Here is a 27,504-nt window from a genome sequence, read left to right as displayed (position 1 = left end):
TAGCCGCGCCGCCCCCCCAGCCCCCCTAAGAAACCCAGGCCTGTCCTCTCTGAACCTCTCCAGCTCGCAGACCACGTCTTCTGCCGGTCGCCGCACTGCCGGCCCCGAGCTCACCCTAGGGCTTGCCCTGGCCCCACAGCCACATTCCCGGGACTTGGGGGACGTTAGAGAAACAGGCCCCAGCGCGCCCGGCTCCTGAAACCGCTCCTCTGGGGAGGGCTTGCTTAGCGGGCTGGTTATGTCTGACCGCTGGGCCTGGAATCGATGATTTTTGTGTGTGTTTTTGGTTAGTCCTCACCCGAGGACAATCTTCCACTGATTTTCAGAGAGAGTGGAAGGGAGAGGGAGAGGCAGAGAGCAACTTCGATGTGAGAGAGGCACATCGATGGGTTGCCTCCTGCACGTTCTCAGACCAGGGCCGGGAACCTGCAACCAATGTGCCCTTGACTGGAATCGAACCGGGACCCTTCAGTCTGGGGGGCCAATGCTCTATCCACTGAGCCACACAGGCTAGGGCGGGAAATGATGATCTTTATTGACCAAGGCCCAGCTGAGTGTCCTGAGAACATGGGAGGGATTTTCCTGTGCGTCTGGGAAGGTTGGGCAGTCCAGTGACGCACCCGTATCTGTGCCTCTTACAGGGGGGGGGGGGGGCAGGGCCTTGGGGGGCACGCCAGGCTGGGTAAATGTGGCCCATCTCAGGGTGAGCCTCCGGTGGGAGCGTCTGAGAGGCAGAGGACTCCGAGGGGTAATGCTGCTCGCTAACCCTAAAGGGGTATTTCCACCTGCCCTTCTGGGGGCCAGGGGACCCACAGACCTACAGCAGCTATGGCCCAGAATCAGGAAACCCCAGACTCCGCTCCCAGCACCTCCCCAGAACGGCCTCATTCCTGAGGACCTGTGAGCCAGCCACAGGGTTAAGTGTGGGAAGTAGAGGCTGGTGCCCGGAAATGTTCTGGAATACAAGTTCCCAAGGCCTCCCTGCCGCTGAGGCCCAGGGAGGGGCACGAGGACCAAGTGCAAGCGCCCCGAGCCCTCCCCAGCGGCCTGGAGAACAGAGACCTGCCCTTTGAGCCTGGCCCCCCGGACAGCAGCCACGCACCTGCCTCCCAGCTCTGAGGAAACACCTCCTCCAGGGATTCCAACACGGGATGCCGTACAGGGTTTGTGCCCCCTGTGAGGCTCAGAGAGATGACACAACTAGTTTAGGGTCAAACAGAGAAGCAACAGAGCTGGCGTAGACCCTGGCCCTGTCGGACCGTAAAGCCCACGCATGCGCTTTCCTCAGTGTCAAAGCCCGTGAGAAAGGGACCTCCTCGGAGCCAAGCCCGGCGCTCAGAAACCGCGTGCGGGAAAGGGCTTCTCTCGGAGGGGTGCGGAGGGGCTGTATGTCCATCCTCCTCCGATTAGAAATAAAGACATACAGGCCCTGGCTGGTGTGGCTCAGTGGTTAAGAGCATCCGCCCGCCCACTGAAGGGTCCCGGGTTCGATTCCCGGTCATGAGCACGTGCCTCCGTGGCATGTTTTATCCCAGCCCCAGTCAGGGTGGGTGCAGGAGGCAACCCATCGATACCTCTCTCTCACAGCGATATCTGTCTGTCCGTCTTGCTCTCTTTCTCCTCCTCCTCCTCCTCCTTTCTTCCCACTCTCTCTAAAAATCAATGGAAAATACCCTCGGGTGAGGATTAACAAACAAACGAAGGAAAGACATAAAGAAAACAAAGCTTGTCCTGAAGAGGCTGGGCCCTGTGCCCCCCCTGACCACTCCCCCCACCCCATCCCCCACCTCTGTCAGGTCACTGACACTCTCACGAAGGCAGCAAGGAATTGGCTTTCCTTAAGCACTGTCTTTAGACGTTTCTCACACATCAACCCGAGGCCTCAGACGTCTTGGTGCTCCAGCGTCTGGGCGCGGCCCAGTCCTGTATCGCCGGCCCCACCTCTGCCTCAGGGAAAACGAAGGAAAAAGCGGCGGCCGCCAGGGCGAACGCAGGCGGCACAGGGAGAGAAGGCTGCGGCCCCGTCGCTTCCATTCAGCGTCCAGCACAGACCACGGGGAGGAGGGGTCACGGGTGGGCGAGTTTATTGCTTCAAAGGCAGGGGATGGCCTCCTGGATCCAAAGTGGGCAAAGGCCAAGCAAGGAGAGGGAGCCTTATTGCAACAAGGGAGTCGGGAGTCGATTCCCGCAACAGGCGTTCCTTCTTAAAAAATATATGTTTTTATTGATTTCAGAGAGGAAGGGGGAGGGAGAGAGAGAGAGAAACATCGATGATGAGAGAGACTCCTGGATCGGCTGCCTCCCGCATGTGCCCCGACCACGACCAGGGATCAAGCCTGCAACCTCAGGACGTGCCCTTGACCGGAATTAACCCCGGGACCCCTAAGCCGATGCTCTAGCCACTGAGCCAGACTGGCTAGGGCCCAGCTCATTGTTTCTGATAGTTCACTTCTGTTGATTATAAAACTATTCCAGGACGTTCCTAGGATTCTGAGTTCACAGGGTTCAAAAGCATTTTGGGGAAAAGAGCCGACGAGTAATGCTGCAACAGCACCTGCAGGTCAGCGACCAATCCTCCTTTTCCAGCCCAGGAAAGCCGGCCCGGCCTGCACATCTGATCCCGAGAAAGGCCAGCATCTCCAGCAGAGAGAGCAAGTGTGGGTGGAAGGCGATGGCTCTTCTTCCCACTTCCTTGTTTTGTAAAAATATATTTTATTGATGTCAGAGAGGAAGGGAGAGGGAGAGAGAGAAACATCAATGATGAGCGAGAACCACTGATCGGCTGCCTCCTGCACACCCCACACTGGGGATGGAGTGCCCCGATCGGGGACTCAAACCGTGACCTCCTGGTTCATAGGTCAATGCTTAACCACTGAGCTACGCCTGCAGGCCCCACTTCCTTGTCAGAAAGTAAAGTGTATTTCGTATACAACTTACAAATAAATATTTTACTCTAATTGCTATTTACTGTTTAGACATTTTCTCACCGCTGACATTTGTAAAGGGAAGACCATGGGAAGGCCTGGAAGTTTCGATCGCCCACGGAACACCTGTGACCCCGAGAGCCGCTTTGGGTTTTGCGCCAACATCCCATGTATCTGAATGAGCTGAAACGACCCTCACTGAGCAAGAGCGGACCTGGGGTAGCTGTTTGCACACCCCGATGTTCGCTTTGATTGACCTGAGAGCTCTCCGTTCGGAAGTGGGGTCCCGGATTATCCCCAGGGGCACGGCCAGGAAAGATAACTTTCTGCTCTGAAATAACGAGGTGAGATGAAGAGCATAAAAAGGGGAAAGGAAACATGAGACGCCTCTGGAAAGCTGCGTCTGCCTGTGCGACTGGACCCCACGGATGTCAGCCAGGGCGGGGCAGACGGGACCCCACGGATGTCAGCCAGGGCGGGGCAGACGGGACCCCACGGATGTCAGCCAGGGCGGGGCAGACGGGACCCCACGGGTGTCAGCCAGGGCGGGGCAGACGGGACCCCACGGATGTCAGCCAGGGCGGGGCAGACGGGACCCCACGGATGTCAGCCAGGGCGGGGCAGACGTCACGTGGCCCGTGTGGCCGCAGCGGCGAAGGGCCGCCTCGGAAGCCAGCGACTGCGCTTCAGCCCCGGGAGGAAGCCCCGGGCAGACTCAGGTGGGAATCCCTGAAGACGCCATTTCCCGTTGTTCCACCTCACACACACTTAAACTCATTACTAACGCTCCGAGACACACGCAAACATATATTTTTGGCCCTGGCCGGTTTGGCTCAGTGGATAGATCACTGGCCTGTGGACTTCAGGGTCCCGGGTTCGATTCCGGTCAAGGGCACGTACCTGGGTTGCAGGCTCCTCCCCGGCCCGGGGCCCAGGTCAAGGCTTGGGCAGGAGGCAACCTATTGATGCGTCTCTCTCACCTCGATGTTTCTCTCTGTCTTTCCTTCTCTCTTCTCTCTTTAAAAATCAATGGGAAAATATCCTTGGGTGAGGATTAACAAGACAAAACAAAAATATTTTTTTGCCGATCTGACAAAAAAAGAAGGGTATAATTTTGCTTTCCTGATTGTGTTGGCTGTTGTCCTTGTTTTATTTGACAATCTGAGGAAAAGCACAGCGTCCCTGGCTAAGTAATCAAGTCGCACGTTTTATTTTTTTATTTTTATTTTTTAAATATATTCCATTGATTTTTCACAGAGAGGAAGGGAGAGGGATAGAGAGCTAGAAACATCGATGAGAGAGAAACATCGATCAGCTGCCTCTTGCACACCCCCCACTGGGGATGTGCCCGCAACCAAGGTACATGCCCTTGACCGGAATCGAACCCGGGACCCCCGAGTCCGAAGGCCGACGCTCCATCCACTGAGCCAAACCGGTCTCGGCAAGTCGCACGTTTTAAACAGCCTGCGGCACACCGTGAAAGCCTCGGAGCCACGCAGTGTCAATCGGGTTTGAAAACTTCCATCAGCCACGGCACCTTCTCGCTGGACGGCGAACGCGCGGAGGCCCAGGGACAGCCGGAGCCGCGTGCGTGCGGGGCAGCCAGGCCTCTGGGCTGCGAGGGAGCCCACACCCCCGCTTCCATCCTAAACGCGCCCTGCCCGGGGCACCAGCAAGTCCGCCCCGGCAGGAGGCGCTGCAAGGTGAACTGCCGAGACCTTGCTCCGGTCTGGGCCTCGGCGTGACCAGATCACGCGTGAGAAGAACACGCGTGAGAAGGAACCGCCTGGGTCCAGGGGAGAGCCGCCGGGAAGCAGTGAAACCCCTGGCGCGCACAGAGGCTGGGAACGGTCCCAGCGGCCAGGCTTAGCGGCGATGGAGTAGCCCGAGACGCAGGCTGCGGCGGGCACGCCCTGACCAAGCTGAAGGGCAAGTCCCAAACGGATCAGACCGGGTCCAGGCAGCTTCCTGCAGGCCAGAACGAAGGCCGAGACCTACATGACTACGACACAGCCCATCACCATCAGGGTGACCTGACGACCGACCCCTGGCAGCCTCAGGCACCACACTGCATGCAAAGAAGCAGCGAGGGTGGCCCGCGTCCTGGAGGAAAACCGATGAGCAGAAACAGACCCGGTCCTGAGAGAACGGAACCGGCAGAGAAGGATCTGAACGAGCTGTCATACATGTGCTCCGTATGTTCAAGAAGCGAGGGGGAAACAGAAACGAGGGAGAGGAGAGATGACAGGTGTCAGGCTTATAAAACAGGTTTTAAATATTTATAGGAGCCATAAAAATGATACTACCCTTTATGTAAGAAATAGGAACAAGTAAACACACACACCCATACACACTCTTAGTCACAAACGTATGCTGTGGTGGGCTGTGAAAAAGTCCACATAACCTTCTCCCCCCGCGTGGATGCCCCTTTGCAATGTGACTTCACAGCTCTTGCCACCAAGAAGTGAAGTTGTAAAAAAAAAAAAAATCATATCATGTTAGTACAGTTTGGGTAATATTATTATACTTAAAATCCTTTTTTTCTTGAAATATTAATGTTTGTTGCATGTAATCCTATATCCTATCTAATAAAGGCCTAAGTGACCGTACCTCCGCTACAAAGATGGCGGCCCACATAGCACCAGGGTGGGACGCTAGCGTCGTCACCATGGTGACGACGCTAGGTCCCATTCACAGGCCGCAGAGGGAGGAAGAGCTGCAGACAGAACACTGGGCTGCTGGGCAGGGGGCATGCTCAGAGCCGCCGCCCGCGCAGCTTGGAACAAACAGAAGCCCAGCTGACAGAAAGCAGGCAGTGGGCCGGCGGTGAGCTCTGAGCTGCCTCTGCGCGACATAGGACACGCCAAAGAGACAGACGCTGGGCCAGGGGCTGCTCAGAGCCAGGGCTGCTCAGAGCCGCCATTGCGCAGCTTGGGACACGCCCCCGGCCCACCAGAAGGAAGCCCAGATGACAGAAAGTGGCGGTGGGCCGGGGGTGAGCTCTGAGCTGCTGCAGTGTGACTTGGTACACGCCAAACGGACAGACGCTGGGGCCGGGGGGGCTGCTCAGAGCCGGCGCTGTGCAGCTTGGGACAGGCCCCCGACCCAGCAGATAGAAGCCCAGCTGACAGAAAGCGGTGGGTGAGCTCTGAGCTGCTGCAGCGCAACTTGGGACACGCCAAGCGGACAGACACTGGGCCAGGGAGCGATGCTGTGCAGCTTGGGACACACCTCCAGCCCAGCAGACAGAAGTGCAGCTGACAGAAAGCAGGGAAGCTGGGCTGAGGGCATGCCCCTGGCACCCCCCGCAGTGCAGCTTGGGGCATGCCCCCAGCCCAGTGGACAGAAGCCCTGGGGACACAATGCAGGAGGTCCTCTGTGCATGAACTGCAGAAGAAACACCTTTTCTGAAGCCTCATTGGCTAAGCTCCCTGTAAGCTGCCTCTCACAGTGTTCTGGTAACTTGAGTAATAAGAACCTAAGAAAGTGTTCTAAGGTTTTTCCACACTCCTGGAGGAAAAACAAAGGTCTGCTGCTGGAGGGCTAAGATATGTCATATCCTGCCCTAGCCAGTTTGACTCAGTGGATAGAGCCTCGGCCTGCCCACCGCAGGGTCTGGGTTCGATTCTGATCAAGGGCATGTACCTAGGTTGCAGGCTCCTCCCTAGCCAGGGCCCAGGTCAGGGCTCATGCAGGAGGCAACCAATCGAAGTATCCCTCTCACATTGATGTTTCTCTCTGTCTTTCCCTCTCTCTTCCAAGCTCTGTAAAAATCAATGGAAACATATCCTCAGGTGAGGATAAAAAAGAAAGAAAGAAAAGAAATGTCATATCCTATGAAAGACACATCTTGAAAGTGCCTAAAGAAAGCTGTCATTTTTTCATGGAGAAGGGACTGGAGTCCGTGTTGGTGAAAACACCTTGGCGGCTGTGACAGTGGCAGCAGGAGTGGGGTGATGGGGCTGGTGCCTTCCCCTGATCAGCCCAGTCACCTCCCGCAGGGGAAGGCCAGACAGCAGCTTAGGCCCGCTCCCCATCAGTAGGACATCTCCTGAGGGCTCCCAGTCTGTCAGAGGGGGCAGGCTTGGCTGAAGGACCCCCCACCCCCCCCCCAAGTGCACGAATTTCGTGCACTGGGCCTCTAGTATGGTAATAAAAGCCCAGCGACCAAACAGCGCAACAACCAGAACAACCAGTCGACCAGTCGCTATGATGCGCACTGACCACCAGGGGGCAGACGCTGAATGCAGGAGCTGATCCCCGCAGGCCACGCCCCCCACCATTGCACAAATCCGTGCACCCGGCCTCTAGTATTATTATATTGAAGATCATTTTCTTGAGTAATTGGTATTTATTGCATGTAACATTATTATATATAAAATCGTTTTTCTTGAGATTAAAAAAAAAAGAAAAGAAGTGAAGTCGTCTGTTTCTCCAGACCCCTTGGATCCGGATGGGCCATTTGCTTTGATTAATTTTGCTTTGGCCAAAGGTTCACGAGCAAATGTGACGAAGGCAGAAACTTGAAAGGGGCTTGCGCGTCGGGGCGGACCCTCGCTCGCTTCTGGCAAGTCTCATCCTCATCACAGGAGCGAGGTTGGGCTGGCCGCTGCACCATGGGAGGTGTGGCGGCCACACCAGCTGGCACAGGGCCAACTTCCCCACAGGCGAGGACTCCCGCGCCCAACGAGCCTGCCCAGTGCCCGTCTTGTGGCTGAGGCCGCCGTAGACCACCCAGCCCGCTGAACAAGCTCGGGCTACATTGTCCAGCTGGCCCCTAGAATCTTGAGCAAATACACATGCCAGTTGTTTGGCCCTAGCCAGTCTGGCTCAGTGGATAGAGCGTCGGCTTGCAGGCCAAAGGGTCCCGTGTTTGATTCTGGTCAAGGGCACGTATCTTGGTTGCAGGCTCCTCCCTGGCCCTGGCCCTGGCCGGGGCATGTGCAGGAGGCAACCAATTGATGTATTTCTCTCACATCCATGTTTCTCTCTGTCTCTTCCCTTTCTCTTCCACTCTCTCTAAAAGATCAATGGAAAAATACCCTCGGGTGAGGATTAACAAAACAAAACAAAACAAAAACAAAAATGCTAGCTGTTTTAAGCCACTAAGCTTTGGAGTGACTTGTCAAGCAGCACAGGCCAACATAAACACGCAGAGAGCATCGCAGGGAAGAAGACCTCTGGCTGGCTTCCCTGGCTGCCTGGGGGCGGGGAGGACTGGCTCAGGACGAGAGGGAGAACGTGACTGTTGTCCTTTCTGGACCGTCTGCATTTTGAACCAGATGAGCGTCCCTACCATGTTCTAAAAGAGGAAATGCGACGGCAGAGTGTTCAAATGAGGAAGCCCGGCTGGTGGAGGAGAGTTTCGGTTCCCAAGGGGGACTTTCTGTTCTCACCTCAGGAGTGACCGGGCTGGAAGTGAACAGACGCCCCGTGTCCGCGCAGGGACAGCCCGCCGTGTGTCCGGTGTCCGAGACAACAGCTCGCCCCACGTTCCCTCTGCTGCGGCCTCACAGACGTGCTTCGGGCCCTTCCTGAGGCCCTGACGCCACGAGGAACTGTTTTGTCCACATATGGCCGGGACCTGGCTCCGAAGCCCGCATTCTTTCTCTCCACCAGAAGGCGGGGCTGGCTCCTTCTGGCCTAGAGAAGGACGCCGTGGGGCTCGCAGCGATTCCGATTCCGGTTTGAATGTGATCAACACTTGCACTGGCCCGGGGGAAAGGAGGGGTTTGCTGCCTCACTGAATTCCAGGAAAAGTGGGGTCATCTAACCACGGGAAGGTGGGGACGGAGGCCTGGGGAACCGATGGACCCAGGGCCTTGAAGGCTGCCAGGCCCTCCCGCCTCTGGCTCCCTCTTTGCAGACCAGGGGGCGGGCAGACTGCTGAGAACAGCTGTCTTCGATCCTAATCCTGGTTGCGATGGATACAATACCTTCTGATCTCCGAGCATGAACTCAGACGCAGGGGGAAGGGCTCGGACAGGCACTGCCTCCGGGATCGGATCACGCCCAGGCCCCGGTGAATCAGCCTTGGCCTGGGGACGGAGCGCAAGTAATCCGCGTGCTGGGAGGAGCCACTTTTAGAAGGGCAGCAGGTTGCTTCCGGAAGGAAAGAAGGTGCTGGGCGAAAACCAGTCTGAGGACCGAAACGCCAGGGGCTTCGGAGTCCAGACAGGCCCGGGCCTGTGTCCTGGTGCTGCCCGCGTGCCTACGGCAGCCAGGCTCTGGGCAGGTGGCTCCCTAGGGCCAAGCCTCCGCGTGTCCCCTGTAATACCTGCCCCGCAGGGCTGTTCTTAGTATTAGTAATAATATGTCTGCACGATCGGGTGCAGGCTTTAGCGCCGACATGGATTCTTCACTGTGTTGTGCAGGACCAGCACGAAGGATATCTACTGTGGGCCTTCCCGCAGCACAACTGCTTGCGCATCAGCCAGTAGCGCAGTTGGTTAGAGCATCGTCCTGATATGCCAAGGTTGTGGGTTCAATCCTGGTCAGGGCACATACACAAATCAACCAATGAATGAATGCGTAAGTAGAACAAATCAATGTTTCTCTCTCTCTATCTCTCTCTCTCAAATCAATAAAAACACATACCTACTTGGGCATAAAGTCTCAGAATATTAGGTTAGAAGATATGGTTTAGCCAACACAAGTGATGATCTACAAACTGGTACCAGGTATATTTTTCTAATGCAAAAATTAGAAAAATAAAGGGAAATGTAGAGTTTTCCATAAAACTAAGAGTATTCAATTGAAAACACTGCCTTTTATTTAAAAATCATGGCCTGATTTTTTATACTAAAATGTGTGTGTGTGTGTGTGTGTGTGTATGTGTATGTGTATATCTCTCTATATATATATAATAAAATGGTAACAGAAGATGGTGGAGTTTAAAAAATATGCTTATTTGGCAAAATGAAAAGTTGACAACCCTACACTGGTTCTCATGTTTAATTTACTTCTTCCTGAAAAACTCAACAGCACAAGAACCACTGATCGGACCACCTCTTCATTTTCTCTTGGAAAACAAACCAAGCCCTAGAGTGGCCCCCTGACCTGCTCCGAGTCCTAGGCCTGGAAAGCGGGCAGACAGAGATCATCTAGCGTTCTGACTCAAGGTGGGGTTACATCCCACAGAACAGATGGCTTTCCATTTTTAAGGTCTCTTTCATTATTGTTTTTATAATACTTTATTCCTTAGAGCAGTTTTAGGTCCACAGCAAAACTGAGCAAAAAGTCTCCCACCCCCTCCCCCCCACCCCCCGGCCCTAACCGGTTTGGCTCAGTGGATAGAGTGTCGGCCTGTGGACTGAAGGGTCCCAGGTTCGATTCCGGTCAAGGGCATGTACCTGGGTTGCGGGCACATCCCCAGTGGGAGGTGTGCAGGAGGCAGCTGATCGATGTTTCTCTCTCATCGATGTTTCTAACTCTCTATCTCTCTCCCTTCCTCTCTGTAAAATATCAATAAAATATATTTTTTTAAAAAGTCCCCCCCCCACACACACACACAGCCTCCCCCTATCAACATCCCCCCACCAGTGGTACATTTGTTATTACTGATGAACCTATATTGACTCAGCAATACTACCCATTGTTTACATTAGAGTTCACTCTCAGCGTTGCACACTCTATGGGTTTCGCACACGTGCAATGACATGCATCCACCATCACAGCATCCTACAGAATAGGCTCGCTGCCCTAAAAGTGCCCTGTGCTCCACCTGTTCACCCCTCCCTCTCCATTAAGCCCTGGCAACCACGGATTTCTTACTGTCTCCATAGATTTTTTTTGTCTTTTCCAGAATGTCATATAGTTAGAATCATACAGTATACTATGTCCTGAATATGTGTGTCTCCCCCAAACTTCGTATGTCGAGGCCTTACGGGAACCATGCCAGAGTACACCGGATGTCCAAGGCCACTCTGAGCATGGGAATCTTAATCAGGGTGTCCAAGGACTACACACAGGTGCAAGGACACGGCAACCTCACGGTACACTGCGCATGCGTGCCCTTCTGTAACTCAAATGATTGGTGTTACTCTTTGGCGGAAGCCTCTTTTGCCTACGTAGCATTAAAGTGTGCTACTGAGGCTGCTGAGGGGAGTGGGCGCAGCTGCAGCCACTCGGAGAGGCTGTGGGTCCGGGTCCGGAGGCAGCGCGTGCGTGGCTGTTCAGATAATGGCTGTGGACACCGAGGCCGCTCTACTTTGTGGGAAAGACGTATTGCTAACCAGCCGGTGTGTGGGACTTTACTGTGGAGAACTGCGTTGTCTAATGGCTCCCTGTTAGCAATGGCTACACGGCCACTAGCTCCTGCGAGAAAGACTCTCTTACATATCCACGACCTCTCGTGGCTTCTCCCTCCTGGAATACGCGGGGTCCCAGGAGGTCCCGCCCCTGGCAGAGGGGCTCCGGACCCCGCGATGGGCGAAGTCAGCAGGACCAGGACCTGTGCTCCCACGCTTGGACCAGTCGGCAGGATGGAGCAGTGAGTGCTTCCACCATGAGTACAGCGAGCAGGGCTCCAGGGGGCAGGAACCTGCTCTCACACTTAGTGCTGTGAGCAGGGTTCAGAGTAAGCACCCCAAGAAGGTGCCCTGCTCTGACAGGCCTCATCCCCAGCGTGACAGGGTTTAGATGTGGGCTTTTGGGGGTGATGAGGTCATGAGGGTGATTAGGGTCCTTCGAAAAGAAACCCCACAGAGTCCCCCCCCTCCACCACCACCTTTCTCACAGGCGAGGTTCAGAGAAAAGACAGCCGCCTGGGACGTGGACCCCCTCAGCAGACACCCAACCTGCCAGAGCCTGGATCTTGGACTTCCCAGTCCCCAGAACGAGGAGAAACACATCTCTGTTGCTCATAAGCTACCCAGTCGATGGTACGGTTACGGCGGCCCAGCTGGCTTCTTTCACTTAGCAACATGCATCCAGGGGTCCTCCATGAGGCTGGACGGCTCCCTCCTTTCAGCACTGGGAAAAAAAAAAAAAAAAAAGTGTTGTCTGGATATACGTGCCTGTTCTGTCCGTTCACCTGTGAAGAACACCTTGGTTGCTTCAAGTTGTTGGTGCTTGTGAGTAAAGCCAAACATTGGTTTTAACAGCGTAAACACTGGTGGCAGATTTGTGTGTGGACATAAGTTTTCAATTCAACTGGGCAAATGCGTGAGAGCTCAGTTGTGGTGAGACTGTGTTGAACTTTGTAAGGAACTGCCCAAATGCCTCCTGAGTGACTGTACCGTTTTGCATTCCCTCCAGCCACGAATGGGAATTCCTGTTGCTCACACCCTCGCCAGCCTTCGGTATGGTCAGTGTTTCGGACTTTTGCTACCGTTGTTTGAATTGTCAGTTCTCCAACTACATGTGATGTTGAGCTCCTTTTCATACGCTGTCTCTTAAAGTCTTTTGCCCATGTTTTAATCAAGTCGTCCACTTTCTTATTCTTTTCCTGTTTTGTTGATGTATTTGACATATGACATTGTATACATTTAAGGTGTACAACGTGATGATTTGGTGTGTGTATATATTGTAAAATTATGACCGCAATAAGGTTAGTGAACATATCCACCACCTCACTTTGCCACCTTTTTATGCGTGTATGATAACACTTTAGGTCCACTCCCTTAGCAACTTCCAAATATACCAGACAGTACTGTTAACTACTGGTACAGTCACCATCTGTACATTAGATATTAATCTTATAACCAGAAGTCTGTATCCTTTGACTAACATCACCCATCTCTCCCATCCTCCCCACCTCTGGTACCACCACTCTCTCTGAAATCAATAAAAAATATATTTTTAAAATATGCTTATTCTGTCCACTCAGAAACAACCTACTTTACTACCACTGTGTACATTCTTTTTTTTTAAAAAAATATTTGATTGATTTCAGAGAAAGGGAGAGAGAGAGAGAAACATCAATGATGAGAGAGCATCAGTGATCGCTGCCCCCTGCACGCCCCGCACTGGGGATGGCTGGCTTGAAGACGTGTGTTGTAAACATGTACAGAATTAAATGGACGAGCCCGGCTCTCATAGCGCTCCCAGCAAGCACGACACAACACCGGACACTGGAGAGGGCGTTCATGGCCTAAAGACGATGCCCCGGGCCAGCCTCGGCCCCTGGACAGCCATGGCTGCAGGGACACTCCTCTCCACCCACCTCCCCAAGCTCCCTAAGCGGCCTGACTCACCGCCTCCCGCCCCGCCCCCGGCCGCCGGCGGAACCCGCTCCTGCCCTGGAGCCCAGAGATGCCCGGCCCAGGAGGCTGCACCGGAACCGTTATCCCGCTCGCGGCGCCTCCAGGGGACCAAGCCGCGCTAGGGCAGTGGATCCCGCAGTCACCCGGGTCCCGAGCCCGCCAGGGGGCGCGCGTCCGCCCCCGCCCTCGCCCCAGGCCTGCGACCGCCCGCCCCGCGGCGAGGCGGGGGCTCGCTCCGCGCCACGCGGCTCCGCCAATGGGAGCGCGCGCAGCGGGCCCGGCGGTCCGGGCCGCGGGAGCTGAAAACCCGGCGCGGCGCCCGGGGAGCAGGCTCGGGGCGCGCGCCGCGGACCCGTCCTCCGAGCGCGCGCCCGGCTCCTCCGACGCAGCGGGCGCGGGAAGCCGCCGGGCCCCATGGCCCCCGAGACCCCGGCCCAGCGGCCGGCCCCGCGCTACTTCACCTGGGACGAGGTGGCGCAGCGCTGCGGGCGCGGCCAGGAGCGGTGGCTGGTGATCGAGCGGAAGGTGTACAACATCAGCGAGTTCTCCCGCCGGCACCCCGGCGGCTCCCGGGTCATCAGCCACTACGCGGGGCAGGATGCTACGGTGAGCGCCGCCGACGGGGCGCGGGGGAAGGCCGGAAGTTTGGCGTCCCGAACCGAACACCGACTAGTTCGGGGGGAAGCCGGCGGGGCCCGAGCGTACCTGCTGCCGAGGGATGGGGCGAGCTGTGCACCCGGGGTGCCGGCGGAGGAGAGGCTGCGAACGCGAGTGGGGGTGGAGGCCGGCCGCTCACACTCACACCAAGGCCGCCGGCCCTGCGTGCGGTCTAAAGGCGCGGGCCGGCCCGAGCGGGGCTGGGAGGGGCTGGGATGGTGTGCGGCCGAGGCCCCGGGCGGGCGGGCGGGATCGCGGCCGGGGCTGTGAGCGGTGCCGGGACCGGGGGCTGAGTGTGCTGGGCCACCCTGGCGAGCGGGCGCAGGAGAGGGAACCGGTCTGGGGGAAAGGCCAGGCCGGAATCCACCGGCGCCCGCTGTCCTGGGAGCCCCCAAAGGGTGAAGGCGGGAGGGGGGGGGGTGCATCAACACACACTGGGCGAGGACCCCGTGACGGCCTGCGAATCCCTTGGCCACTCGGCCGCAGGCGGACGGCTTTTTGTGTTTACACAGCGGGGCCAGTGCGCCCAGCCCCCCTCCCGCTTCCCCTTCTAGACCACCCGGCTCTCAGGCACCTGGCGCCTCCCTGCTGGGTTGAGGAGCTGGGGACCCCCCTTGGGGACCCAGAGGTTGGAGCGTGCGCTTCGCCCGTCCCCGTCCCCTACATCCTTCTCCCATCTTTCGCCCAAGCGACTGGACCCTTTGCTGTCGCCCCCTCCCCGCTTGCCATCGCGTTTCCATTATGTCCAAGCCGGGCACCGGCGCTCCCAGGTGAGGCCCACCTGCCCTCACAGCCGCCGGGGGACAAGGCCAGGGTCTGCGCTTGCCTCCCGGAGTGACCGCCGGCCGAGGCTGAGCGCACGCATGCGCAGGAGCAGGCGATCCCGCCGGCCCCGCAGGGTGATTTGGGGCTCCGGCTGCCTCGCCGGGCCGGCGATTGGTCCGGCTGCGTGGCGCCACCGGCCGGCCCCGCCCTGGTTCCCGCCTCTCCAGCGGATTCCCCCACAGCCTTGGGGCTTCCCGACCCGAGGATGTGGATCTTACCACCAAGGTCCCCGCTCCCATCACCAGAATTAGCCGCAGGGTGGGATCCAAGTGCCAAGGAAACGGGGACCGATGAAAGGGAGGAGGGGAGATGCAATCTCATCTTCCGGAGAACGCGGCAGGGAGCGGGGCTGAAGTCCCCCAGAGAAGTGTCCCAGCCCCACGCATCCCCGTTTCTCACCCACTCCGCACGTCCGTGGGAAAGCTGTCCCTGGAAACGCGGGAGGAAAGGCCAGCCCAAGGGGGGCTTTCTGGGGCCCCACCGCGCCTCCTGTTGGTTGGTGTGGTGCCTTTCTCACTGACCACGGGTGCTGGGTGCTGGGACCTGCGGACACCTAGACTAGGTGTGAGCACCCTCAGAGGGCAGCTGGCCCGGGGGGGGGGGGGGGGGGGGGCAGGTGGTGTCGGCGCAGCCTCCTTGCTGACCTTGGGTGGGAGCCCTCCCAGAGTCCCGCCTTCTCCCCATCTTTGCAGGACCCCTTTGTGGCGTTCCACATCAACAAGGGCCTCGTGAGGAAGTACATGAACTCGCTCCTCATTGGAGAGCTGTCTCCGGAGCAGCCCAGCTTCGAGCCCACGAAGAATGTGAGGCCCTGCTCGCTGTGGGGAGACCCCGTGCTTGTGGAGGGGCAGAGGGTGGAAGGCAGGCCTAGACAGGATCCTGGGTAACTGCGGTCAGTAGCTCCTGGGGATCTTGAGGTCCCTGGTTCTTCTGCTGAGCCAGTGGGTCACAGGCCCAAGGGAGCGGGGTCTCTGGACTCCATGGGTCTCACGGGGCCACCACCATGACCATAGTCATCAACATGAAACCGATTTGAGCACCTGCTCTGTGCCAAGCATAACCTCCTGCCACCCTCACGCATTTCCAGATGAGGAGACTGAGGCTCTCCTAGGTTAAGCAGCGTGGCCAAGGGTCAGGTCACACGCTGGCAAACGCAGCGCAGGGCCTTGAATCGAGTCTAAGTTCCAGTGACCACGTGCTCTTTGGCGTGACCCCATAGCCCCTCCTCCCGCCATCCTCCCTGGGCTTGTGGTGTTTTTAGGGAAGACTGCTACCCAGGTGCAGGGAGGGGGGTGTCCTTGAGCCCAAGAGGCCCCTGGCCACCAGCAGGGTCGCGTTGCAGCTGGAGAATAGCAGCTTCCCCGCTTCCCTCTTCCTCAGAAGGAGCTGACCGAAGAATTCCGGGAGCTGCGGGCCACGGTGGAGCGGATGGGGCTCCTGAAGGCCAACCGCGCCTTCTTCCTGCTGCACCTGCTGCACATCCTGCTGCTGGACGCGGCCGCCTGGCTCACGCTGTGGGCCTTCGGGACGTCCTTCGTGCCCTTCGTCCTCTGTGCGGTGCTGCTCAGCGCGGTGCAGGTGAGAGCCCTCGGCGTGGCAGGAGCACGGCCGGCCCCAGCCAGCTTGGCTCGGTGGATAGAGCGTGGGCCTGCGGACTGCAGGGTCCTGGTTCGATTTCTGCCAAGGGCACTTGCTGGGATTGCGGGCTTGATCCCCAGTGGGGGGGTGTGCAGGAGGCAGCCGATCAGTGATTCTCATCGTTCATGTTCCTCTCTCCCTCTCCCTTCCTCTCTGAAATCAACAAAAACATATATATATTTATTTTTATTTATTTTATTTTTTTATTTTTTAAAAAGAGCTCCGCCATGCCCCGCATCCCTCGGGGAAACTCTTACCCTCAGGAGGCCAAGGTGCCTCCCCTCTGTGGGCAGAGCTGAGGACACGCGGGAGAGTCGGTGCAAAAAGAGAACCCGCGCCCGTTGTCTGTGGCTGTCGTCTGCTCGTTGGTGGCCATGCACCTCCATTCCTCTCCCCGCCGCTCCAGCTGCCTCTCCCAGGGCTCCCTTCTTTTTTAAAAAAATATATTTTATTGATTTTTTACAGAGAGGAAGGGAGAGGGATAGAGAGTTAGAAACATCGATCAACTGCCTCCTGAGTGTGCCCGCAACCAAGGTACATGCCCTTGACCGGAATCGAGCCTGGGACCCTTCAGTCTGCAGGCCGACGCTCTATCCACTGAGCCACACCGGTCAGGGCTAGGGCTCCCTTCTCCTCGGGAAATTCCTGCTCAGGTTCTGCCACAGCCCAAGGGTGCCAAGAACCAAGATCTGCTTTATCAGCAAAGCTTGGTTTCCTCCCCGGCACAAGGCCGCCCCGCATGCTGATAACGCGTGGGCTCTAACACTCGCTGCCTGGATGCATCTGCCAGGCCTCAGTGCGTCACTCTGTCCTTTTCTGAGGCCTGGATGTTCAGCCCGTTGTATGCCAAGGTCTCCGGGCTAGGGGAACAAACGGGCAGGGAAGGAAATGTGCTTGGATCCAGCTTTCCTATGAGCTGGTGCCCCAGCCAGCGGTAGGGCCCGGCTTGCCAACTCCTCTCCTGGTGAGCTCAGGTAGGGGCCTGCAGCATCGGCGGCCTCGGTGGGTGTGGTTGGGAGGCTGAAGGTCAGTGAGGGACGCCGGGCCGGTGAGCTGCTCAGCACTAGCCTCTCTCGCCCAGGCCCAGGCTGGCTGGCTGCAGCACGACTTCGGGCACCTGTCTGTCTTCAGCACCTCTACGTGGAACCACCTGCTACATCATTTCGTGATCGGCCACCTGAAGGTCAGTGGCACGGGGAGGGGCTTTCTGAAACTGGCTAAGGAAGGGCTACCTGCGGGGGGGAGGGGGCCCTAGGCCTTCATACTCGTGCCCCTGCTTTTCTGTAGGGCGCCCCCGCCAGTTGGTGGAACCACCTGCACTTCCAGCACCACGCCAAGCCCAACTGCTTCCGCAAAGACCCAGACATCAACATGCACCCCTTCTTCTTCGCCTTGGGCAAGATCCTCTCCGTGGAGGTGAGCAGGGCACCGCGGGGAGGTCTGGGAGAATGGAGAACTTTTAATGGAGAACCTGCCAGCCCCGAGGGCGGAGGGAATGCTCACAGTGCTGCGGGGGGGGGGGGGGGGGGGGGGGGGGAGGGAGACGCTGGCCGGCTGCCCGGCCGCTTGGAAGTTGCGGGAGGCAACAGGCGGCAACGGGCTGCCCAGGACAGAACCCCGTTTTCCCGAGTGAGCTCCGATCGGCAAAGCAGTTACGGTATAAAGGTGCCACATGCTGCTACGGACCCAAAGGGTAACCGGGACCGCCGTGCAAACACCCCGCCTGTCCTTGGGAGTGAGGGATGGCCCTCGTCGGGGTTTCCTGCCAGTCCGACCCCAGGCAGCAGCCCTCCCCTCGGCCCCTCGCTCTATTCCTCTCTCGTACTTGATGTCCTACTGTGTCACAGACTTCCCCATCAAGGCCATGACTGTCTCCCTGTCCTGTGACACCCAGTGCCTGGAGCATTCATTCACCAAATAGTTCCTCCCACCCAGTCTCACTTCCAGGGGGGGCAGTGTTGGGTTTGAGTTGTCATCTGTGGCCAGCAGAGTTCTTTAAAAGGTTAATGTGGCCCTGGCCGGGTGGCTCAGTTGGTTGGAGCATTGTCCTATACACCAAGAGGTGCGGGGGTTCGATCCCCAATTGGGGCGTGTATGGGAGGCAAGCGATTGATGTTTCCCCATTCCTATCTCTAAAGACCAATCAATTGAGTGGGGATTTAAAATAAAAGCAGTGAATGTACAGCCCTCCGCCCCAAGGCTCCCGGCTGCAGCCAGAGCTCTGCCAGGTCCCTTCCACCACTCAGGACGTGGCAGCCTGCCAGGACTAAATGGCTGCTAACACGTCCCAGTCCCGGCCTGGTTCAGCGTGGCCTGGCTCTCCGCCCCCTCTGGCCACGAGGACTCTGGAAAGCTGCTGGCAGCACTGGCTGGCCTGGCACCAGGAGCCTCGAGCTTGAAGCTTGTGTCTCACGGCCCGTAATGTCCTAACTCCCACCTCCTACCGGTACCTCTGTGGTTTGCTGCCTGCCCACCACTGTGTTCCAGTCAACAGCGAGGGGGTGCGGAACCCGCCCTGGCCCCTCCGGGCTCCGGCGGCTACCTTGGGGCGGTGTGGCTCCTTGATCGGGCAGAGCGTGCAGCTCCGGGCAGCACTTCCGCTGTCACCGCAGAGAGTTAGAAACCAACAACGTGGGAGCCCCAGGGGAAGGGAGCTTCTCACACCACTGCCTGCATTGCTTCTTGGCTCTAGGGTGGTAGGAGATTCCTACCCATGGACACCGGAACTAGAGGATGGTCTGGGACCAAAATACCCGCCCCCCCCGCCTTTTTGGCCTACTTAGGAGGCTGAAGACAGGCTGCCTGCTAGTGTGCTAGTAAATGCCCGGCTCCCGCTGCTTGGGCGTGGGCCACCCTCTCTGGGTGTGGTTTACCTGGGCACTGACCCCTGTGCTGACCCGCCTTTGCCTCCCAGCTCTCCTGGAGGACAAGAGGTACAGAGGACACTCCACCCTGAATAGAACCCTCTGGCTCCCCAGGGTCAAAGCACAGGGGGCAGCTATTGGGATCATAATGGACAGGGCTGCCTTCCACAACTGTTCCAGGAGGAGGCCAGGGCTCGGCCCCACCCAGCCAGCCAATGAGACAGGCTCCTCCTCGTTTCCCCTCTCAGTTAATGATGCTTGGGGTGGGATAACCTTCATCCCCATATCAGCAAGCCTTGTTGTTTTTTTCTTTTAAAATATATTTTTATTGATTTCAGAGAGGAAGGGAGAGGGAGAGAGAGAGAAACATCAATGATGAGAATCATGGATCGGCTGCCTCCTGCACGCCCCACACTGGGGATCGAGCCCGCAACCCGGGCATGAGCCCTGACCAGAAATCGAACTGCGACCTCCTGGTTCATAGGTCGACGCTCAACCCCTGAGCCACGCCAGCAGGGCTCGGCAAGCCTTGTTAATACTGCTTCCAAAGCAGACCTCAAATCTATATTGACGTCTCCAGCGCCATTGCTTCCCCTCCCCAGGTCTGGTCATGTAGGGTCTAGCTTATTGCTCTAGGCTCCTCACTGGTCTCCCTGTGACTATACCTGCCCCTACCAACAGGTCATTCTCCCCAGCCGGCCAGAGGGCCTTTTTAACCCTTTGCACTCGCTTTTTTCTCCAGCTGCTACCGATGCTAACCATGTCGAGTCACACTCGACATCCGAGTGCAAAAGGTTAAAGCACAAAGCGGCTCTTGCCACACCCGTCGAAAGCCCCCTAGCGACTTCCCATCACCATGGGAATGAAAGCCAACCTCCTGACCAGGGCTTTCTAGGGTCCGGCATGATCTGGCCACCCATCGCTAGTTTTCTGGCCTTCTAACCACTCTCCCCTGCGGCTTACTGTAAATTCCCAGTCACACTGATCTTTCTGTCCCTGGATTATCCTAAGCCTTTGTACTGGCTGTTCTCTCGGCTATAAATGCTCTTCCCCTGAATCTTCACATTGCTGCCTCCTTCTCGTTACTCAGTTCGCAGTTCAGGGAGGCCATTTCTGACCACCCCCGCCAAAACACTGCCTCCCTCACATTCTGTGACGTTTTCTTGTTTTTAATCTATAACTACAGATTTATCGCCGGCTTCCTGGCAGATTACAAATTCCACAAGGGTAGGGATTTTGTACGGTTCACCTCTGTATCCTCAGCACCTGGAACAGTGCCTGGCACACAGTAGGTGCTCAATAAGTACTCGTTGAACGAATGAGTCCTTTAGCACAAGTGCCTCGCAGAGAATAAACTCAGTAGATGACCTGTCACAGCAGCGGGCAGACGGTGAAAGGAGAATGAACAGGCATTGTGCTCTGGATGGAGCCTCTCCCGCCCCGGGGCTGTCCGGTTGCCATGACTAAGTGGGGCAGGAGGAGCAGAGGAGCCACCACGTGAGGCGGCAGGGCTTTGCCGTCATGCCAGGGGTTCCACGCGGGTTGGCTGCCCTGGCGGCCCCGGCCTACCTCTTCAGCAGCTGGGCTTACAAAAGCACCACCCGCTGGGAAAAACTTTTCCAGCATCTTCAGATTGCCAAGTTGTTCTTGGTTCCCTGGCCATAAATATTTGCCAAACTTTGCTTAGCTCTCAAGGGGTTTTAGAAAGCTCATGTTGAAGTCAAGAGACCAAAAGATTGTGATGGGAAATGCCAGGGGCTGGATGTGGAGGGAATACTGACTGTGCAGGAGACTCTGGTCAACACAGTACCGAGCGGGGAGGCCCGGGAAGGGAGGGGGAGGGGGGAGGCCCGGGAAGGAAGGGGGAGGGGGGAGGGGTCCTGGAAACCTCACCACGAAGCTGTCTTCGGGTAAACATGAGGGGTCCTGAGGACCTGAAGACACTGTTGTGTACGCATCTCACATGGGCATGGGCCTGGCTTCCCGTGCCGGGAGCTGGAGGTAAGACGGCCTGCTGGAGCCGTCCAGCAGCAGCAGCAGCCCTGAGCCTGGAGTAGGCCTAAGCTGAGCCAAGGTCAAAGGGGGAGGGGAATGGTGACTGGTCTCGGGGTGCTGAGCTGTGTTTGCTTTTCTCCGCAGCTTGGGAAACAGAAGAAGAAGTACATGCCGTACAACCACCAGCACAAATACTTCTTCCTGAGTGAGTGTCCCCATTCCGCACCAGGAGACTCCCTCGGGGGAGGTGGGGGGGGGGGGCTGAAGGGGTGTGGGGAGGAAAGGACTCTGGAGGGATCCTGGTATTTCAGGTAAAGGCTGGAGGGAGCACCCGCCCCAGCAGGTTACTCCCGGCTTGGGAGCAGTCTGCCGTCCCAGCTAAGGAGCGGCACTGTGAGCCTCATGTTGGGTCAGGTTCCCCCAGTCCCACCCTGGCTTCCACCGGAGAACTGAATGGTCAGGGCGGGCATCCCGATTAAAAGCTCACCTCGAAACTTGTCAAACAGAGACCTGGGTCAGGGTGACTCAGTGGGGCGTAGTCCCACCCCAGAGACTTGTGGATGTAGCTGTGGAGGTTTGGACCCGAAGAGGGATTGGAGGAGCTGTTGGAAAAGGAGGAAGCGCTTCTATTGTTGTCTTAAGCTCTTTCTGAAGACGGCTACACGTTCCCTGCTTGAAAACTCAGCTCCATAATGCTTACAGTTGGAGTTTTTAAAGGAAGGGAGGGGATGGTTCCATCGATCCCATTTTAGTTCAAAGGAATTTATCCCAACTGCCTGCTACCAACCCTCCCTACTGGAGAAAGGGGGGTGGGGTAGAGGGCGGAGCAGAACTGTCCCGAAGGAAGGACGGTGGAAGGCGTGACGCCTCAGGGAGTGGAGCTGTGGGTGGGCACGGTAATGTGGGGGTTCTGCCCAGAAGGGGCGGCACACTGGACGCTGTGCGCCGCTTCAGCTCCCAGTGTTAAGGGAAGCACCTCCGCGCCTTTCCGCAGTGACCGCTGGGCTTTGGGTTGGGTGGAAGCGAGCTTCTAGCCCACGAGGGAGCAGCAGGGCCCCCCATCCCCACACACACACACACACACACACACACACTCCTGCCCCTTCCCCTGCGCGGTGGAGCAGCCAGGAGCACAGGGCAGCTGACTGCGAGGACAGGCATAGGGTCAGTAGGAAGGCCCGGCGGGGGCAGGGCTGTAGCCAGGACAACGGGGGAGTGTCAGCTGAGCCCTTTGAAAGGCACAGGAGCAGAGCAGGTCCCTGGCTGCTGCCTTCCACGGGAAGGTTGCCACCCCCCTCCCCCGCCCCCCCCCCCCCCCCCCCCCCGCTGGCATCCTCTTGGGAGACTGCCTTCTGCAGACTTGCATTCACCGCACCTCCAGTGCCCGCTGGTTCCATGGACAGGAGTGCCAGGGCAGCAGGGGCAACAGGAGGAGATGCCAGAGGCCAGCACCGCCAGCCCCTCAGGGCCCCTCACGCTGCTCACACCTCCTCCCCGTCTCCATTTCCTCCCCAGTTGGGCCCCCAGCCTTGCTACCTCTCTACTTCCAGTGGTACATCTTCTACTTCGCTATCCAGCGGAAGAAGTGGGTGGTGAGTATCCTTGGCCCACGAGCCCCACACCCTTTGTCTCCAGTTCCCTGCGGGAGGGAAAGGGCGCTCCAGGCCAACCCACTGAGGTTCACTCCAGGCCTGATTGAGAGCAAAACCAGGTGTAGATCTTCCTTATCTGTAGATGGGGTGACTCGGACCCCCCCTGCCCTGTCCCATTCAGCAGTATCTCCTGAGGTTCTTTGCTGGGCTTGGCCAGGGGCAGGCTGGGGAGTGAGGAAGACGCGTGAGAGACGGCACCCACTCCCAGGAAATTTCCGACGAAGCAGGTGGAGGATGTGGTTGGCACCGGGGATGAGGTTCAGGCAGAGGGTCCTGAGATTCCAAAAGGAACCCGACGACACTTGGCTAGATCAGAGGCGTCAGAAAAGGCTCTGTCGCGTCCCGTGTACAACTGCCTTTGGGGGACAGACAAATGGGTGGAGGGAGGCCATGGCGTCCCCGAAGGACAGGCAGGGAGGGCCGGGGTGCCTCTAGGAATGGGAGGAAGGAGGCATGGCACTAGACCCTGCAGGACTGGGCACTTGGGAGGGACACTGACAATTACTGAGCGTTCCGGTGTGGGTCCCAGGGAGAGGGGCCACACCAGGCCACGCGCCACGCTCTGCCTCTCTGCAGGACTTGGCCTGGATGATCACCTTCTACGTCCGCATCGCCCTCACTTACACGCCCTTGCTGGGGCTGAAGGGCCTCCTGGGCCTTTTCTTCATGGTCAGGTAGGGTGAGGCGGGGGTAGGGGTTGGCGGAGATGTTGGGGGTAGCCAGTCTGGTGTGGGGGCTGCGCGGGGCTTTGGGTGGCAGGGGTATGTCAGGTGTTGGCCCGGGAAGGTGGCCAGACTGGAGCAGTTCCCTGAGGGAGGGGGACTCTGAGCTCTGCGTGTCGTTTGTGTGTTACACCACCAGGTTCCTGGAAAGCAACTGGTTTGTGTGGGTGACACAGATGAACCATATCCCCATGCACATTGACTACGACCGGAACAGGGACTGGGTCTCCACCCAGGTGAGGGACAGTGACCTGGAAGAACGAGGCCTGACACGACTGAGAACAAGTGTGGGTGGGCAGAGACGCGGGGCCGGGGACCGGGGAGCAGGGACCACACCAGCTCCCGGCAGCATCGCCTCATCAGCTTGACGCTTCCCCTGCCACCACGTGGAGAGGGAGTGACCAGGGACAGGCCCCGCCCCTCCGCTCAGACAGCGAGGCCTGCAAGGCCTGGACTGGCCTTTGCACCTGGTACCCAGAGCCGTGCCCTCCCCTCCCCCCTTCCTCCAGCTCCAGGCAACGTGCAACGTGCACAAGTCGGCCTTCAATGACTGGTTCAGTGGGCACCTCAACTTCCAGATTGAACACCAGTAAGCAGGGCCTTGGGCAGGGTCCACGGGGGGGTGGGGGTGGGGGTGGGGGAGTGAGGAGCAGAAGCCCTGACTGCCCCGTTCTTCTGAAGCCTTTTCCCCACGATGCCGCGACACAATTACCACAAAGTGGCTCCCCTGGTGCGCTCCCTGTGTGCCAAGCACGGCATCGAGTACCAGTCCAAGCCCCTGCTCACAGCCTTCGCGGACATTGTCCAGTGAGTGTCTGAGCCTGGGAGATGGCTGGTGGGGAGGGAGGCGGGCAGGGCAGTGGGGTGGGCGAAGGGTGGGCTGGAGCGATAGGAAGGTTTCCCCCACGGAATGGAGCTCACCGAGGCCAGAGCAGGGTGCTCCGCTGTGGCCAAGTCAGTCCTCCGCTCTCCGTGCGTGGCCCAAGCTCTTTCTCAGACAAAGGGGCAGAGTTCACATGGAAGGGAGGGGCCTCGAGCCATGTGACGGCTCCCAGACCTCTGTGAGAGTGCCCCCATACCTTACCTTTCTGGTGGGTGGTTTGGCTTTGGGGCTCGGCCCCGCCCTGCCCCCCTCACTGCCTGCTCCCTCTTCCATCTTCTCCTACAGCTCACTGAAGGAGTCGGGGCAACTCTGGCTAGATGCCTATCTTCACCAATAACAGCAGCCCCCTCCTGGAAGAGGAACCTCTGGAGCCAAAGCAGAGGGAAGCCCCAGGGACGCGCCACTACAATCCTAACACCCAGGGGGGTGGGTTTGAGATCAAGGCTCTGGCTCAAACCCCTCCCCTTTACCTTCCAGGCAGATTTAGGACCCAAAGAGGGAGGGGAACATGAAGCCCCTGGAGGGAGGGATGGAGCTGTCAGGGCAGGGATGTGAGTTTGTTTTTTTCTAGTGTCACATGTCGGGGGTTGGTGAGCAAAAGAGGGAGTGGGGAAGGGGTGAGAATAGGGAGGACCAACTGAGCCCAGAAATCAGGCGGTTTAGCAGTAAAATTCCACCCAGGAAAGGGGTGAGCTCATCTTACTGGTCCACTTCACCCTCGTTTGCAAACCTCAGGTTCGCAGGGTGGAGGGAGGTGGAGTAGCTGAACCCCTGGAGCAGGATTTAGAAAGGAAGCAGGTGCTCAGAACTCTGAGGCCAGCCTCATGCAGCGCCTGGGGGCTCGGCTCGCTTTAGGGCTGTGAAGCCCGTGACCTCCACGGGCCTCAGGTTCCTGGAGAAGCCATTTCTCCACTTTTGGAAGCACGCAGGGCAAAGGCCGGGCTGTGGTATGGAAGACACATGGCCCCGAAGGATCCTGCCTCTACTGATGTTGGTCCATGTTCCATCCAGAGTCCCAAGGGAGCATCAGGTCCTAGGTCCTGCCAAAATGCCAGCGGAGTTACTGGCCATTAAAGCTCCCTTCAGCTTTCCACCTCTTCTCACCAGCACCTAAGGAGTGAGACATTCCTAGGACGGAGTCCACTTCTTGCTCCACAAGCAAGTGAGCAGACCGGGCAACTTGCTTTTCTCCTCCTCAGAGACATGGGGGCCCTGGGGGTTCTCTTTGCTTCCTTACCTGTAATGCCAAGCTTAATACTTGAGCACAAGTTTCCAAGCGGGGAGTCGCCAGTCAGAGGGAGACACAGGGCTGATCATAAAGAAGGCAAGGGCAGTAAGAAATGTCCGTAACGTAGGTTATTTACAGCATTACCTCTGAGCAGGAGCAGCGGGGTTCAATGTCATCGCTTCCTAGTTCTAAACCAGAAACAGGAAGTAAACACAGAAGTTCGTGGTCATGGGACCATCTGGTGCTGTCATTAGGCGTCTTACTCTGTCAGTTCTGTTCAAGGATCTCTCTCTGCTGGAGACCAGGTAGGAATTTAGGATGATCTCTTAGTTTAGTACTGAGATGCCATTTTTTAAATCTGCTTTTTAAAAGAGAAAGTTTAACCCATCTCTAGAGAGCGAACAGGAGTGTGCCCCAGGAGTCTCGCCTAACTCCAGAACTTGTCATCAGCATTCACACCCTTTCCGCTCCCCCCGCACCCGTGCCATTCAGTCCGAGGCACCCACCCTAGGCGGATTGAGCCTTTGGGGCCCTGGGAGAGCTGGCCTTTAGTTTTGGGAGATGACGGTCCTAAGGCATGTTGGGAAGGGACTAGAGGCACCACCTACGGAAAGGGTGTTGTGATTACTTAGAGGTCTGTCAAAACCAAGAAATGTAAAAAACAAGTAGGTTGGGGAACAGGTAACAGGAGTTCAGATCTTTTTCATTTGGGCAGAACCTGGTTTAAATTACACGCACAATTGAAGCCTTGGCTTCCTCCCTCCACAACAGGTGCTGACCCCCCCCACCCCTCAGCTCCCTGCTACCTGAGGTCTGGGTGTGGTGTCGCCAGCCTGCCAAGCTCTCTGGCTTTGGGCCCAGGCTGAGCAAACCCAGTGAAGCTCACTGAACCAAGTCCAGATCCTCAAAGCCCCTCAAATGTGTGGCCTTCTCCTTAGCCCAGGTCCGTGTGGTCTCACATGGCCCATAACGGACACACCGCTGACAAAAGGCTCCCATGATTACAATGGTGACAAGAGCGATCTCAGATCCAACGACAGCTGAGGAAACAGGCTTAGACAGAACAAGTCGCCTCCGGTCACAGATTGTGCCAGAACTAACATCTGAACTCACTTTTGAAAAAGTCCCAAGGTCTGCGTTTGTCTTTGTTACTTTCATCTCCCTCCCACTTCGCCAGAGGCATTTTCTCTAACCAGGCCCAGTATCACTATCCTTTTTGTACATGCCAACTTTGTTACCACGTCCTGGAGGAAAGCTGAAAAATAAAGCAAATTTTGACCAAATGAAGGCTCCTCACTTGTAACCCACAGCACTCCCCTGCACATGTCCAAAGGACTCCCCGTGCCTGTTCTTCAAGTCACTGTCTACACCTGTGGATCTAAGTTCTTTCTGAACATGAATCCCCACACGGCCTGCTCTTGGCACAGGCCCCTTGGGCAGAAGAGGGGACGTCAGGAAATCCAGGGAACAGAGCACAGGTGAACTGTGGCAAGGAAAAGAAAAGCCAGCCCCTTCCCATGACGCCCGTATGTTCAAATGCTAGATACACTAGGTTTTGTGTGCACCCTCCTATGAGGCGACGCCCTCACCCTTGAACTCATTTCTAGTCTCAGTATACTAGTATATGGTAGTCCCCGTAAGTCTCCTTTTTGCCTAAATCTCCCTCTGCAGGTACCATGCCTCAGAGCTGGACTACAAAGCAATGCTTTTCTAAACTCCCATCAGCATATTAAAATATGCTAAATAAAGATCGGCAGGCTTCTCGCTGGTCTAATCAAATAGAAATGAGATTAGCAAGAGAAAATAACCAAATTTAGCATATTTGTATGGGAACCCAGATACAAAGAGAGACTCATACACACTAGAGGTTCGGAGATAAAAAGGGAACATGGATATACAAGACATGCTGAG

General features: G+C 57.2%; 1 protein-coding gene and 1 long non-coding RNA gene across 2 annotated transcripts; one reads left to right on the top strand and one right to left on the bottom strand.

Annotated features, from left to right (window-relative positions):
* Positions 1-7,164: 7,164 nt before the first annotated feature.
* LOC307109017 lies at positions 7,165-15,178 on the bottom strand. The gene is made up of 3 exons (XR_013814372.1): positions 13,835-15,178; positions 11,723-11,897; positions 7,165-9,414 (listed from the first exon to the last, which is right to left on the bottom strand). It is a non-coding gene; the product is annotated as an uncharacterized lncRNA (long non-coding RNA).
* On the top strand, positions 13,371-26,876 carry FADS1 (fatty acid desaturase 1). Its single transcript, XM_079787492.1, is given in 13 exon segments — positions 13,371-13,521; positions 13,524-13,735; positions 15,304-15,414; positions 15,992-16,189; positions 17,331-17,432; positions 17,537-17,665; positions 21,253-21,313; positions 22,624-22,700; positions 23,337-23,434; positions 23,622-23,718; positions 23,992-24,071; positions 24,164-24,289; positions 24,651-26,876. Coding segments are annotated over 13 exon segments (1,479 nt in total). The 5' UTR covers positions 13,371-13,385; the 3' UTR covers positions 24,703-26,876.
* The last annotated feature ends 628 nt before the right edge of the window (positions 26,877-27,504 follow it).

This window comes from Cnephaeus nilssonii, assembly GCF_951640355.1.
Source record: "Cnephaeus nilssonii genome assembly, chromosome: 13".
NCBI lineage: Eukaryota > Metazoa > Chordata > Mammalia > Chiroptera > Vespertilionidae > Cnephaeus > Cnephaeus nilssonii.
Note: the sequence above shows the minus strand (reverse complement) of the source record. Positions and strands in the feature narration are given on the sequence as shown.